Genomic DNA, 13,988 nt, shown 5'->3' with positions numbered 1-13,988 from the left:
CCAGAAACCATGTTTGGTCTGCCCATATTTTGAACTACTTCTCCCATGAGGCATCTGTTCTAAGGACGCAAATAAACGCCCGCGGAGGTTTCAGCCAATCAGAGCGCCGGTAGCGGTGTGCGTCACCATCTCTGACCTCATTTTGTATCGGTCTTTTTTTCTGAGGAGACGGCTGCTGGCGGCGCCATATTGAAAGAGTAGAATTGTACCATAAATCGGTAAAAACGGTGAATTTGGCGGGATGTTGTACCTGGAGGACTACCTGGAGAGTGAGTATGAGACGGTACCGGAGCGGCGGCGGCTCCGCGGCTCCGTTCTGACCGTTAAATGAGCGTGAATGCGGGCCGTTAGCCTAGCGTGCTAACGTGTTTGTCTCCGCAGTGATCGAGCAGCTTCCCATGGATCTCCGCGACAGGTTCACGGAAATGAGGGAGATGGACCTGCAGGTTCAGAGTGAGTACACACACACTAAAACACACACACACACACACCGAGCCGGGGATACCGGCATCACAGAGCCGGCCCCACACCGGGAGAACAGCTCCGGTTCATACAGACCGGTCAGAAACGTTAAGTTAGCAGCTAACAGCTAACACAGTGAAGTTAGTTTAATAAAGTTTATTCAAAGTGCTGTTTGTTCCTGTGAAACTTTAACCCCTAACATCCCTTATCTCATCACACACACTCATACTGCTGTGAGCACAGTGAGTCTTTTAAAATCAATATTATACAGTAACACGAGTTTCTACTTTCATTGAGTTTATTATTTAATCAGCCCTCATCATTAAAATCAAATATTCATTAATGTATTAAGTTTATTATTTAAATAAATGTATTATTTACTATTTCATTTACTACAAATATTTGATGTTTATGATGAGGGCTGAACTCAATGAAAATACAAAATCATATTAATGATTATATTTTAGTAGCCTAGTTTTGAAAAGCTCATTTTGTGCTCAGAGTGAAATGAGTGTGAATATTTGACACGGCACAAAAATAATAATTTTTAAAAATCAATGTTGCTGCTGATCATTGACATATGCCAGGCTGTGATCAATTTTAAAAACTGTTTTCATTCAGACGCCACCGATCAGCTGGAGCAGAAAGTCATCGAGTTCTTCGTCAACGCAAAGAAGAACAAACCGGAGTGGAGAGAAGAGCAGATGGAGGTCATCAAAAAGGTCAGAAACATGTTTAGTAACACGGGACTGATGATTTAACCACACGTGTGTTTGAGGATCATCTGCAGTGATTTTCAACTACAACTGTGTGAAATCAGTGTGGATATTCATGATCAATAATATCAATGAACACAGTGTTCAGATGAAATGATTTCATATTCACGTCCCTGTTCATCGTCTTTCTGCACATGCAAACTAAGAGTTAATTCATGATCACTGCGTTTCAGGATTATTACAAAGCTTTGGAGGATGCAGATGAGAAAGTCCAGCTGGCCAATCAGATTTATGATCTGGTGAGTAAACAAAGTGTCAACACAGTGTTTAACCCTTTAGAGACTGTTTGTCTCAGTTTAGTCTCTTTTCTTCTTCCTGTTGTGATAACTGTGTGTGTGTTGATGCATGTGTCCTAAATGTAGTCCAGATTGTGTATTTGAGTGTAATCAGTGAATTTACAGCTCAGCTCCTACAATAAGTCTAAAATACACTGTGGAAACTAAATAGTTACATTCAGACTGTTCAGGTCCAAAAATGCTCCATTGAAACCCATTCAAACTGACATTTTTGATCCCACAGCCATCAGAGCAGAAAAACAGGACTTGTATTATTTCTGGGTGTCATTCTGGGCTTTTGACTCTGAATTTGTCATTTTGACTATTTTCCACCTGATGAGGTCATTTTGACCATATTTGGCATCTGGAGGAAATACATGCTATTTCCACTAGGTGACCTGTCACAGTCAATGTAGCTGCTGATCACTGACATATCCCAGACTGTCAGCAGCTACACTCACACACTGACATATCCCAGACTGTCAGCAGCTACACTCACACACTGACATATCCCAGACTGTCGGCAGCTACACTCACACACTGACATATCCCAGACTGTCAGCAGCTACACTCACATGCTGAGGAGGAGGAGATTTTTTTGCTTTTCATCCAAAAACATAGTGGCATCATGACAAAAACCTGGCATAAAATTCTGAAAATTATTGAATATTTGATATTTATGATTAGGACTGATGTTGGTTAAAAAAATAAACTCAGTGAAAGTAGAAAATCATATTTATGTATCGTATTTTAAAGCCGGATTTTGAAAAGTGCATTTTGTGCACAGAGCGATACAGATGTGTGCGATATTAAAGCGGGCCTTAGAGGGTTAAAAAGTGTTGTTGGACTGCAGACAGAGAATCTGCAGTTTTTTCAGTCAACATTTTATCAAAAATAATGTTTACAGTTTCTCTTCAGTAAGTGAAAGATATTTAAAAGTTAATAGAGTTTCTCTGTTATTCACTTGAACATCCAGCAGGTGGCTCTCAGACTGTTAAACTCCAGCAGCAGAGTCACGAGCACACAATCCTCAGAATCACACAGTAAAAACTGATGTTGTTTTCATTGATGGTAAAACCATGATCGTTTCTCTACAGCTTCTCTGCAGTTTCTCTCGATAAAAAGCTTGTTTTCTCGTCTCCTGTGCTTTCTCCAGAGAACGAGCTGATCCAAATGTTTCATTTGTAAATAACCACCTTAATCTTAGTGCAGTCAGAATTTAAAAATCCCTTCTGTTGTGTTGTCCTGAGCGGACTGATGTCATCTCCTGCTGTCCTGTGTGCAGGTGGACCGTCACCTGCGCAAACTGGACCAGGAACTGGCCAAGTTCAAGATGGAGCTGGAGGCCGACAACGCCGGCATCACAGAGATCCTCGAGAGGCGTGAGTCACTCACAGCTTTCATATTTATGATTTCAATGACCCCAAATTAGCAAGGAGTTAAAAAAAAAAAAGCTGCAAGAGAAATTCCCTGAAAAATAGCGTACACAAGAAAACTAAAAAAAAAAAAAAAAAATACAGTTATTTTCTAATACTTTTCTCTCTGTCTCTCTCGTTTTCTGTCTTCTTTTTTTTAAAATCTCATTTTCAGGTAATTTTCTTGTAAGCTTTTCCTAATTTCTTGAAATCAGCAGGGCATTTCTCGCCGAGTTGCTTGTTGCTTTTGTAGAAATGTTTTTGAAAGAAATCGAATCAATGTTCCAATTTTAGGGACATGAAGCATTCAAAGAAACTCGAGGAAATTACCTCAGTTAGGAAAAAGTACAGATGATCATTTCTGCTGCAGAGCTCAAAGGGTTGACTTCCTGTCCTCTCCTCCTCAGGGTCGTTAGAGATGGACAGTCCGTCTCAGCCCGTCAACAACCATCATGTCCACTCCCACGCCACCGCTGAGAGTAAGTCACACTGACCTGAGTCAGCATTTATTATCTATGATCAATAATCAGCTGACTGGTCAGATCAATAATGAGTCTCCTGTGTGGCAGAGAGGAAGTACAGATCTGAGTCAGCATTTATGATCAGTTTCTGATCAATAATCAGATCAATAATGAGTCTCCTGTGTGGCAGAGAGGAAGTACAGATCTGAGTCAGCATTTATGATCAGTTTCTGATCAATAATCAGATCAATAATGAGTCTCCTGTGTGGCAGAGAGGAAGTACAGATCTGAGTCAGCATTTATGATCAGTTTCTGATCAATAATCAGATCAATAATGAGTCTCCTGTGTGGCAGAGAGGAAGTACAGATCTGAGTCAGCATTTATGATCAGTTTCTGATCAATAATCAGATCAATAATGAGTCTCCTGTGTGGCAGAGAGGAAGTACAGATCTGAGTCAGCATTTATGATCAGTTTCTGATCAATAATCAGATCAATAATGAGTCTCCTGTGTGGCAGAGAGGAAGTACAGATCTGAGTCAGCATTTATGATCAGTTTCTGATCAATAATCAGATCAATAATGAGTCTCCTGTGTGGCAGAGAGGAAGTACAGATCTGAGTCAGCATTTATGATCAGTTTCTGATCAATAATCAGATCAATAATGAGTCTCCTGTGTGGCAGAGAGGAAGTACAGCGCTCCGACTCATCACACCACAGAACACGTTCCAGAGAAGAAGTTTAAGTCTGAAGCTCTTCTGTCCACGCTGACCTCAGACGCCTCCAAGGAGAACACGCCAGGTGACATCACTCACCTGCACACGCCCGTCTGTCCGTGTGTCCGTGTGTGTGTCATAACTGTGTGTCCCCCGCAGGTTGCCGTACCAACAGCACGTCCTCGTCCACCAACAACGTGTACAGCGTCAACTCGTCTCAGCCTCTGGCCTCCTACAACCTCAGCTCTCTGCCGGCGGGGCCCGGGGCCGGAGCGGGGGCCATCACCATGGCTGCCGCTCAGGCTGTACAGGCCACCGCACAGGTCAGCACACGCACACGCACACGCGCACGCACACACGCACGCACACACGCACGTGCACACACCTGGTTTTAGGTCGACTCCCACCTGCATCAGAGGGTTTTAGAAGCTGTGTTTTCTATCAAAATCACCTTTTTTTTTCTTTAAAAATCACAAAATAAATTAAAGAAAAGAGAAACGGCCTGTGTTTTAACAAAAAACATGCCGTTCAAACCTTCCATTTTTTAAAAGAAAAAATAAAGCTGATGGATGTATTGATCGTGTTTCAGATGAAGGAGGGCTAATCGATAAAGCTGATGGATGTATTGATCGTGTTTCAGATGAAGGAGGGCTAATCGATAAAGCTGATGGATGTATTGATCGTGTTTCAGATGAAGGAGGGCTAATCGATAAAGCTGATGGATGTATTGATCGTGTTTCAGATGAAGGAGGGCCGCAGGACGTCCAGTCTGAAGGCGAGCTACGAGGCCATCAAGAACAACGACTTCCAGCTGGGCCGAGAGTTCGCTCTGAGCCGGGACAGCAGCGGGTACTCCTCCTCCGCTCTGGCCTCCACCCTCACCCAGACCCTCACCCCCACCACCACCTCCGACTCCCGGGGACGCAAGTCCAAGTACGACACTCACACACACTCACACTCATTCACTCACACATACACACTCACACTCACACACACTCTCACACTCATTCACTCACACATACACACTCACACACACTCACACACTCATTCACTCACACATACACACTCACACTCACACACACTCATTCACTCACACATACACACTCACACTCTCACACTCACACTCACACACACTCACACTCATTCACTCACACATACACACTCACACTCACACACACTCACACACACTCTCACACTCATTCGCTCACACATACACACTCACACACACACACACTCACACACACTCACACTCATTCACTCACACATACACACTCACACACACTCTCACACTCATTCACTCACACATACACACTCACACACACTCACACACTCATTCACTCACACATACACACTCACACTCTCACACTCACACTCTCACACACACTCACACTCTCACACACACTCACACACACACTCATTCACTCACACATACACACACACTCATTCATTCACTCACACACACACACTCACACACTCACACTCATTCACTCACACATACACACTCACACACTCACACTCACTCACTCTCTCTCACACACACTCACACTCACTCTCACACACACTCACTCTCACACACACTCACACTCTCACACTCACTCTCACACACACTCACTCTCACACACACACACACACTCACACATACACACTCACACACACTCACACACACTCTCACACTCATTCACTCACACATACACACTCACACACACTCACACACTCATTCACTCACACATACACACTCACACTCTCACACTCACACTCTCACACACACTCACACTCTCACACACACTCACACACTCACACTCATTCACTCACACATACACACTCACACACTCACACTCACTCTCTCTCACACACACTCACACTCACTCTCACACACACTCACTCTCACACACACTCACACTCACTCTCACTCTCACACTCTCACACTCACTCTCACACACACTCACTCTCACACACACACACACACTCCCCTGTACGCTCACCTGGACTGAAGTCAGGTATCTGTAGCTGTAACAAACCTGTTCTCGGAGTTTCAGTTGTTTGTTTGTTTGTTTGTTGTTTGTTTGTTTCAGAAGCAGCATCAAGTCTTCCAACCACCAGTCCTCCTCCTCCTCCTCCTCCTCCTCTCTGTCCTCCTGCTCCTCCTCGTCGGCGTTGGCTCAGGAGCTTTCCCAGCAGGCCTCGGCGCTGCCCGAGGCCGAGGCCAACAGCCAGGTGGACTGGACCTACGACCCCAACGAGCCCCGATACTGCATCTGTAACCAGGTACGCTGCTTTTCTTTACTCACCTGTACGCAGGTAAGCTGAACGCCACAGGAGAAAATGAAGGAAAAGAGATATGGTGGAAAACAGAACATAAGAGAGAAGAAAACCAGGGAAAGAAGGGCAGAGACGCAGGAGACAAAAACTGAACCAGGAAAGACAGAAAATGTCGAACGAGTCATTGACGAACTCTCGTTCATGTTTCCAGGTTTCTTACGGAGAAATGGTCGGCTGCGACAACACAGACGTGAGTATCACGCTCAGCACGCATTTACAGACCAATCTGATCATTTACAGCAAACTGAAAGTGTTTGTGGTTTTTGACAAAAACAGTCCGACAGCGCGGACTGTTGAGTCGTGTGGCGTTCAGGATAATGTGGATGCCGAGTGTAATACTGATCCGTGTGTGTCGTCAGTGTCCCATCGAGTGGTTCCACTACGGCTGCGTGGGTCTGACGGAGGCCCCCAAAGGGAAGTGGTTCTGTCCTCAGTGCACGGCCGCCATGAAGAGGAGAGGCAGCCGCCACAAATAGACCCTGACGTCCAGGTCGTCCTCACCACACGCAGCGACGCCACAGAGGTCAGAGGTCAACGGGCCGGCCGCAAACGAGACGCTAAAAACGCTCACATTCAAACCAGAAGACAGACGGGTGTCTGTGTTTTTCTCTGAGGACACAGAGACAAACACTTTGATCCGTCCGGTCCACAGCTCGAATCGTCTATCAGACTGAAACCAGAACTCAGATGTTTCAACACTAATTTCATGGTTTCCTCCTGCTAAAGTCAAAATGTTAAAAACTCAAACTGTCGGTCAAACAGGAGCATCAAAGTAACGTCTGATCCCATTATTGAAGACGTCTTCACGCTGGACAGACTGTGGACGTGTCAACAATAATCTCACACATTTGGTTTCCAGCAGAAAAACAAAACAGACATTTAAAAAAGTGAACCAGCTTTAAGGGGACCGCACAGACTCCCAGAGGTCAGAGGTCAGCCTGCTGGGTTAAGGTTAAACCAGAGGACTAAAGGTCGGAGCGGAGGACCGACGTCTCTGCAAAACACGCTCAGTTATGAGACAGATCCTTAAAAAGTTTCGGCGATTAAAATTCAGATCAGCACATTAAATTAGCCAGCTGAAATAAAGTGGACCTGAACAAAAGTTCAAACCTTTGATCTCAAAATCTTAGACAGAAATATTGGATTTTGAGGACAGGATCAGAACTCAGACTCTGATTTAAATCACTCTGCAGTCTTTGAGGACAGGAATTTGACTTTTGTTCTCATATTCTGACTTTAACGTAACATCATTCGATCAAAAGTCCAACTTGTTTTACCTCAAAGTTCGAATGTCTGTGAACCCTGAATTAATAGATTACAGTTTTACTTTTCCGGCATAAATCGCAGAATTCAGACTTTATTAATCTTCCATCTTTATCCACGAAAATAAGACTTTTTTCATTGTCACAGTCAGTTTAGTTTATTTGCAAACAATTTAAAACTGCATGAAGTCCAGATGAATAAAACGTGAGACCCCCCGCTATTTCAAAACAACAAACAAAAACAAAACAAACAAAAACCCCGAAAATTACAACAAAAGCTAAATGACAATAAAGAGCAGAAAAAGGTCAGTAAACACTCATCCAACAGCAGAAAAAAGGAAATATTTTCTATATACGCACATCCAGAAATAATGAAAGAACGACTTTTTCAAAGATGATTAAAACATGACAACGGTTTTAGGAAGAATTTTGACTTTTTAAAAACATAATTTCTTTTTCCCACTTTATTTGTAATTTGTCCAAATTCTGACGCGTTACATTTCATTAATCTGAGGCCTGTTTCTGTCTTAAATCTGAGAACGCTGACGGATGTTCGTGACGTTTGTCTCACAGTAAATGTTCCCATGAGGCCGTGCTCCTCTCCTCTGCTGGGTTGTTAAAAAAAAAAAAAAAAACTACAAACATGGCGGGCGATTGGACTACAAGTACAGAAGAAGCTGTTTGAACCGTTAAAATTAAAATGAACCAGATGTGTGTGTGTGTGTGTGTGTGTGTGTGTGGTGTGTGTGTGTGTGTGTGGTGTGTGTGTGTCGCTGTGTGTACGTTGTGTGTCAGTGTGTGTTTAAAAAATGAAAAGGTCCAATAAAATCAGATGTTTTTGTATCTGTTGACTTTTATTTCCTTTCTGTGACCTCCCGGCGACCCGTGTGTGCGACTGAACGCTGATCTGAGTTCAGATCTGCATGAAGGAAACACGCCGTCGCAGCTTCCTCGTGTTCGGTCACCAGAACAGGACCGAGGTGTGAATGACTCTAAAGGGACAGTTCACCCAAAATTTAAAGTTCAGTGATTTCCTGCCCCCCCCTCATGCCGATGGAGAGTCAGTTCACGGGAAAAGGCGTCACAGTCCGTTCCCAAAAAACTGACGCAAACAGTGAGCAGGATTCAAACGTCAGAAAAATACATCATAAAACCACAAAATGTTTCCGTACTGCTCGTCTGAAGTAATCCAACTGTCCTGAAGCCCCTCTGTGCCAAGTTGTTTAGAAAAATGTCTCAGGAAAAAAAAAAAAAGCCAAAAATATTTGAAGAAAAAAATGTAACATTTTTTTTCATCAAAAATCTCCAAAGTGTTAAAGAAAAAAAATCACCAAAAATGTTTTTCGAAAAAACAAAGAAAAGAAAACTTTGCCAATGTTGTTCAGCTGACTCTCCATCAGCCTGAACGTTCAGTTTTGGGTGAACCGTCCCTTTAACCAGCCTTCAGATTTTTACTTCATTGATAACAAAAAAAACAATATTTTGAAAATATTTAGTTAACGCTGCTTCACACAGTGTTTATTTTTATTTTTGCAAAAGTGCAGACTGACTGTTGATGAAAAGGTGATTGTTTTTGTGATCTATAATATCGAAGTTGCTCCGATTATTTCCTAAAGTGTGTTTGTTCCTGAACTTTAAGACTGTAGCCAATCAGAGCGAATGATTGTGCATTTTTTCTCTGTCGTGTTAAATATGACAAAAACTGAGTGAGCAGATTTTAAGACTCAAAGAGCTTTTTAATCTCCTTTCTGATCTGAAAGGAGATCTGATCTGATGTCTTTAATCTGAACACACAGTGAGTGACCACAACCAGAAGTTTGACCTTTATTTATTTTATATATTTACATTTAAAGTCATGAGACTTTTTTTAGCGCCGGTCTTTGAACAGTGATAATCAGTTTATATTATTTTATTGTGATGACATAATATTTAATCAGCGTGTCTGTAAATGATCAGTCAACAGAAGAATCACGACGGTAAGTATTTAATCCACAGTTTATTCATTCCAGCTATAAAACTAAAAACTAAAACTATTAAAGAAAACTTCAGTGCCTGAGCTAATTTTCTTCAGTAACAGTACACTGAGTATTTGAGTTTTAAGGACAGACAGGAGACAGACTGAGTATTTAATAATCATGTCAAACAGATTTCAGTGTTATATCCTGCTCTCTCTCTCTATGTTTGTTCAGAAGTTTATTATCTGCTTTAAAAGGAGGTAACATAGAAACAGGGAGATCAGTTATCCTGCAGGAGCAGCCGGAGGCCACCAGGAGGCGCCACGCGGTCTGAGGCCGCCGGAGGGACACGTGAGTGTTTCCCCTTTCTTCTACTGCAGTATGTGTAATACTTGTACTGCAGTATATCTGTATTTATGAACGTGACGGCTGTAGTATGTCTCTGCGATCAGTTTATAACGTGAAGTTTTGTTTGAAAGAGTCGACTGTGAAGGGTTAATAATCAGCTGTTCCTGCATCACTTTGCTCTTTTAACCCATTCAAGCCTGGACTGTCATCAGACACCTTTCACGAGTATTTGACCCTTTGAAAACAGAAGATTTCACTTTGATTACTTTGGAAAACACGGGGGAAATGCACTGACCAGCTGCAAAAAAAGATGAGAAAAAGGTGACAGATTAATATCTTAAAATAGTTTTTAAAAAGAGGGGGGGATTATTAGAAAAAATAAATAAAAAAGGGAGAATGTCCAGAAAATTACATTTATGATTATGATATTTTTATATTTATAATTATGATATCAAAAGTTAAATACAGACACGTACATAACTTTATATGTCATTTTCTTGTTTATTTTTTTGTTTTTTTTAATTCTTTTGGGGGGGGGTTATTTTCAGGTCATTTTCTTCTAACTTTTTTTTCCTAATTTTCCATGTGCTCACCATTGTTTGTTTGTTTTAAGAACTCAAACCAACCTGCTCGGGATTCAATGGGTTAATAATCAGCGTTTATCTTATATAACACGTTTCAGCTCCTTAAAAAGTCTTGAATTATATTTTATAAATCTTAAACCTAAATAGTCTCAGATTAGAATGTGTGAGGTCTTAAATGCCACAAAAATGTGATCTAATTTAATTTATCCATCTTTAAATTATTTTGGGTCAAAATGAGTCGAGTAAAGCAGCAGAATTAGGGTTTTGTTCTGCATCTAAACTTTGTGCTGAAAAGAAAATATTCAGATGGAAACACCAACAGTTGGATCAGAACCTTCCCGACGTTTAACTAACGGATATCTCATGGCCACTGCAGCGCTCCCACGGGCCTGGAAAACCTGGGAAACCTGGAAAAAAAACCAAAACAAACACTTGTCTTGTGCAGGTCATCTCTCACTCTGAGCTGAAATGAGGAGTTTGTTTGTGCGCTGATGTTTTTCTCACAGTCATCCAGAAATGAGCTGCAGCTGAATCCGTTAAAGCACCGAGCACCGAGCCAACAAGAGCTCCACAAACCGGGGACTGTGTAGGAAATGATTTCTGCATATTTAAAAGAATATTACAGTATTATAACTTTGAGCCAAGTTTGTTTTCCTTCATTTTTTGTAATGTTTACACTTTATGTTGATTTTTATTAACACATTTTCTGCGAAATGTTCTTATACATTTTACTGATTTCTTGCCAGATTTTGCATTATTTCTTCTTTTGTTGCTCTCTGCCTTATTCCTGCGTTTTTGAAAGAAATCGAGTAAAAGTACTACAGTAATAGTACATATAGTACTGCAGTGGCAGCTGGGAGGTTTGTGTTGTGTAAAACTCAAAAGTTTTTACAGCTGACTGCGTTTGTGTGTGTGTGTGTGTGTGTGTGTGTGTGTGTGTGTGTGTGTGTGTGTGTGTGTGTGTGTGTGTGTGTGTTTTGTTTTTAACAGTGAGCGACAGTTTCATGACTTTAACCCCCAACACACACACACACACACACACACACACACACACACACACACAGAGAGAGAGAGAGAGAGAGAGAGAGAGACAGAGTCATGCATGTACAGGGTGTGTGTGTTTTCCAGAAATAACTCAGCCTTCAGAGTGTTTCAGCAGCAGCAGGAGGAGGAGGAGGAGGAGGAGGTGCTGACCTCCTGCAGTCCGGACTGAAGCTCTGATCCTGGATCTGTGCAGAAGAAGAAAAAGAGTCGGTGTGGAGGACTGAAATCTGACCGCTGAGCCTCCTTTTCTTTTTCTGCTCCTCCTGAGAGACTTAACTCAAACCAGATGCTCCTCTCTGCTCCTCCTCTGCTGCTCTGTGCTCCTCTCTGCTCCTTCCTGCTCCTCCTCTGAGGGTCTGCAGACGGTTTAAACCGCTCTCTCACTGAACCGAACCTCATGCCGTTTCCGTCTCATTTAAGCTCCGGAGTTTGAAAACTTTTTGTCTTTGGGTTTTTGAGAGTCCCGGATGTGTTTGGAGTTTTTCTCTGGTAACCCGACCGTTGTGTCGGTCCCGGTTTGTCTCCAGCTTCAGTCCCGAGTCCTCATCAGCTGACGGGACGGCGCACAGCCGCGGACAGAGACACCAGAGAGACGCTGCGCTCCGAGGAGACAAAACGACCAGGGACATGTCCATCTGTGAGGACACATGATCTCACCGAGGAGGAGACACCACGAGGACAGCATGAGGACAACTTCTCAGAGACAAAGTCCTCTGAAACAAACCTGATCTGCTCCCTTGCGGCTTCGTCCGCCGCGCGCTCTGCGTCCGCCTCAAGAATTAGTGCGCGTAAACTTCGGGTCAGGATTTTGGAGGTTTTGGATCAGGTTTTTGGAGGTTTTGGATCAGGTTTTTGGAGGTTTTGGAGCTTTTTGATCAGGTTTTGGGAGCTTTTGGATCAGGTTTTTGGACTCGCAGCAGGAGCTGAGACGTTGTCAGACTCTCATGGGTCCATCAGTAAATTCGGCTTAGACAGCATCCCTCATCAGGATCTTTATTTCAGTATTTTACTAAACTCTGTAACCCGTTAATGTCGGGAGGAAACTCTGTGATGAAGCTGATGATGAAGATGAGGAGCAGCGGGAGGTGAAGGCTGCTCCTCCTCCTGGGATGCGGAGCCTCCTGCGGGCCTCGGCGGGCGGCTCGGCTCTCCGCCGCCGGCTGTGCTGCTCCGGCCCGGGGCTGCTGCTGCTCGGGGTGTCGGTGTGTCTCTTCTACCAGACCCTGACCCTGATCCTGAACCGGAACCGACTCCGCTCCGGCCCGCAGCAGCCCGCCGCCCACAGCCGCAGCAGGAGACCGGCAGAGGAGGTCCTGAGGGAGGAGGAGGAGGCCCGAAGGTTCATCTCCAACCTGGAGAGCCTGCAGGTGAGCTCACCTGTGTGTGTGTGTGTGTGTGTGTGTGTGTGTGTGTGTGTGTGTGTGTGTGTGTGTGTGTGTGCGTGATGATGATGATGATGGTGATGATGATGATGATGTGACCTGCAGTGACCTCCTGATAGACCCTAACCCGTTTAAAAAGGCTTCACTGAGCTCCATGTAAGTTTGGGTCATTTTAAGCAGCTTTGATGAGCAGAAGAAGCTGCAGCAGTTTGGGAGCGTCAGTCGGGTGTTTTTACTGTGGCTCACGTCGGCTCACGGACTCTGCTCTTCAACCAGCAGCTTCATCAGCATTTTAGGTCACTTCTGTCACAGTCTGAAAGCAGCTCCGCCTGTTTCACTGTGACAATGAAAACCGTTTTCTAATGATTTCTTGTGTCTGCTGAGGAAGACCGTGAGACCTGGTTAAAGCTCTGGAAGAAGAGCTGGAGCTCACATTATATTTGTGAAAATGTTTGTTAAGCGGCTTCTGACACACACAGGGAGGAAAAGCTTACGGCCTGAATCGCCAAATGTTTTTGGATTTCATTGGTCAGCTGAGCTGTTTTGTAAAAACAACATGAATAAGATATACAAGAAGAGGCTTTTTATGTCAATGTAACTCCTACATTTAACAAACTTAACATAATAAATGTTTAAAAAACAAACATTTAAAAAATCATTAACATAATCAAACAATAGCATCTTTTAAAAATAAGATATCATTAATTGTAAGTGAGCAAAACAAAGTTAGAGCAGTGCAGATACGGAGAGGGAAATTCACAAGAGCCAAAATAAAGTCGAAAAGACACGTATGGCCAACTTAACAAACAATCTAAGGCAAGTATAGACCCATCAAAGTCAGGCTGGAAATATAGAAACCAGCTCACAGTTCAACTGGAGCTGACAGAGAGGCCGACTTTCGATGCAGTCACCCGTCTGCTGTGTAACGTGAGTAATCTGGTATTTTAAGTGCTGCGTGTTGGATTTAAAGCCCGCAGACTCTCGCTGTCGC

The 13,988-nt window shown here is 43.2% G+C and overlaps 2 protein-coding genes across 3 annotated transcripts in view; both read left to right on the top strand.

Annotated features, from left to right (window-relative positions):
• Window positions 1-108: 108 nt before the first annotated feature.
• Window positions 109-8,326, top strand: ing3 (inhibitor of growth family, member 3). Its single transcript, XM_088072702.1, has 12 exons — window positions 109-269; window positions 382-453; window positions 1,084-1,184; window positions 1,412-1,477; window positions 2,799-2,895; window positions 3,336-3,407; window positions 4,072-4,188; window positions 4,263-4,426; window positions 4,846-5,036; window positions 6,176-6,368; window positions 6,574-6,612; window positions 6,782-8,326. The coding sequence occupies exons 1-12, from the start codon at window positions 242-244 to the stop codon at window positions 6,896-6,898; spliced, it is 1,257 nt and encodes a 418-aa protein (XP_087928828.1). The 5' UTR covers window positions 109-241; the 3' UTR covers window positions 6,899-8,326.
• Window positions 8,327-11,692: 3,366 nt separating this feature from the next.
• Window positions 11,693-13,988, top strand: part of cped1 (cadherin-like and PC-esterase domain containing 1) — a 27,029-nt gene continuing 24,733 nt past the window's right edge. For both annotated transcript variants that reach the window (XM_088072598.1, XM_088072597.1), the window contains exon 1: window positions 11,693-12,982. In XM_088072598.1, the coding sequence (XP_087928724.1) occupies window positions 12,725-12,982 (258 nt within the window). In that variant the 5' untranslated portion in view covers window positions 11,693-12,724. The remainder of the gene's footprint in view (window positions 12,983-13,988) is intronic.

This window comes from Plectropomus leopardus, chromosome 22 (genome assembly GCF_026936395.1).
Source record: "Plectropomus leopardus strain MGB_pleo_1.0 chromosome 22, ASM2693639v1, whole genome shotgun sequence".
NCBI lineage: Eukaryota > Metazoa > Chordata > Actinopteri > Perciformes > Serranidae > Plectropomus > Plectropomus leopardus.
Note: the sequence above shows the minus strand (reverse complement) of the source record. Positions and strands in the feature narration are given on the sequence as shown.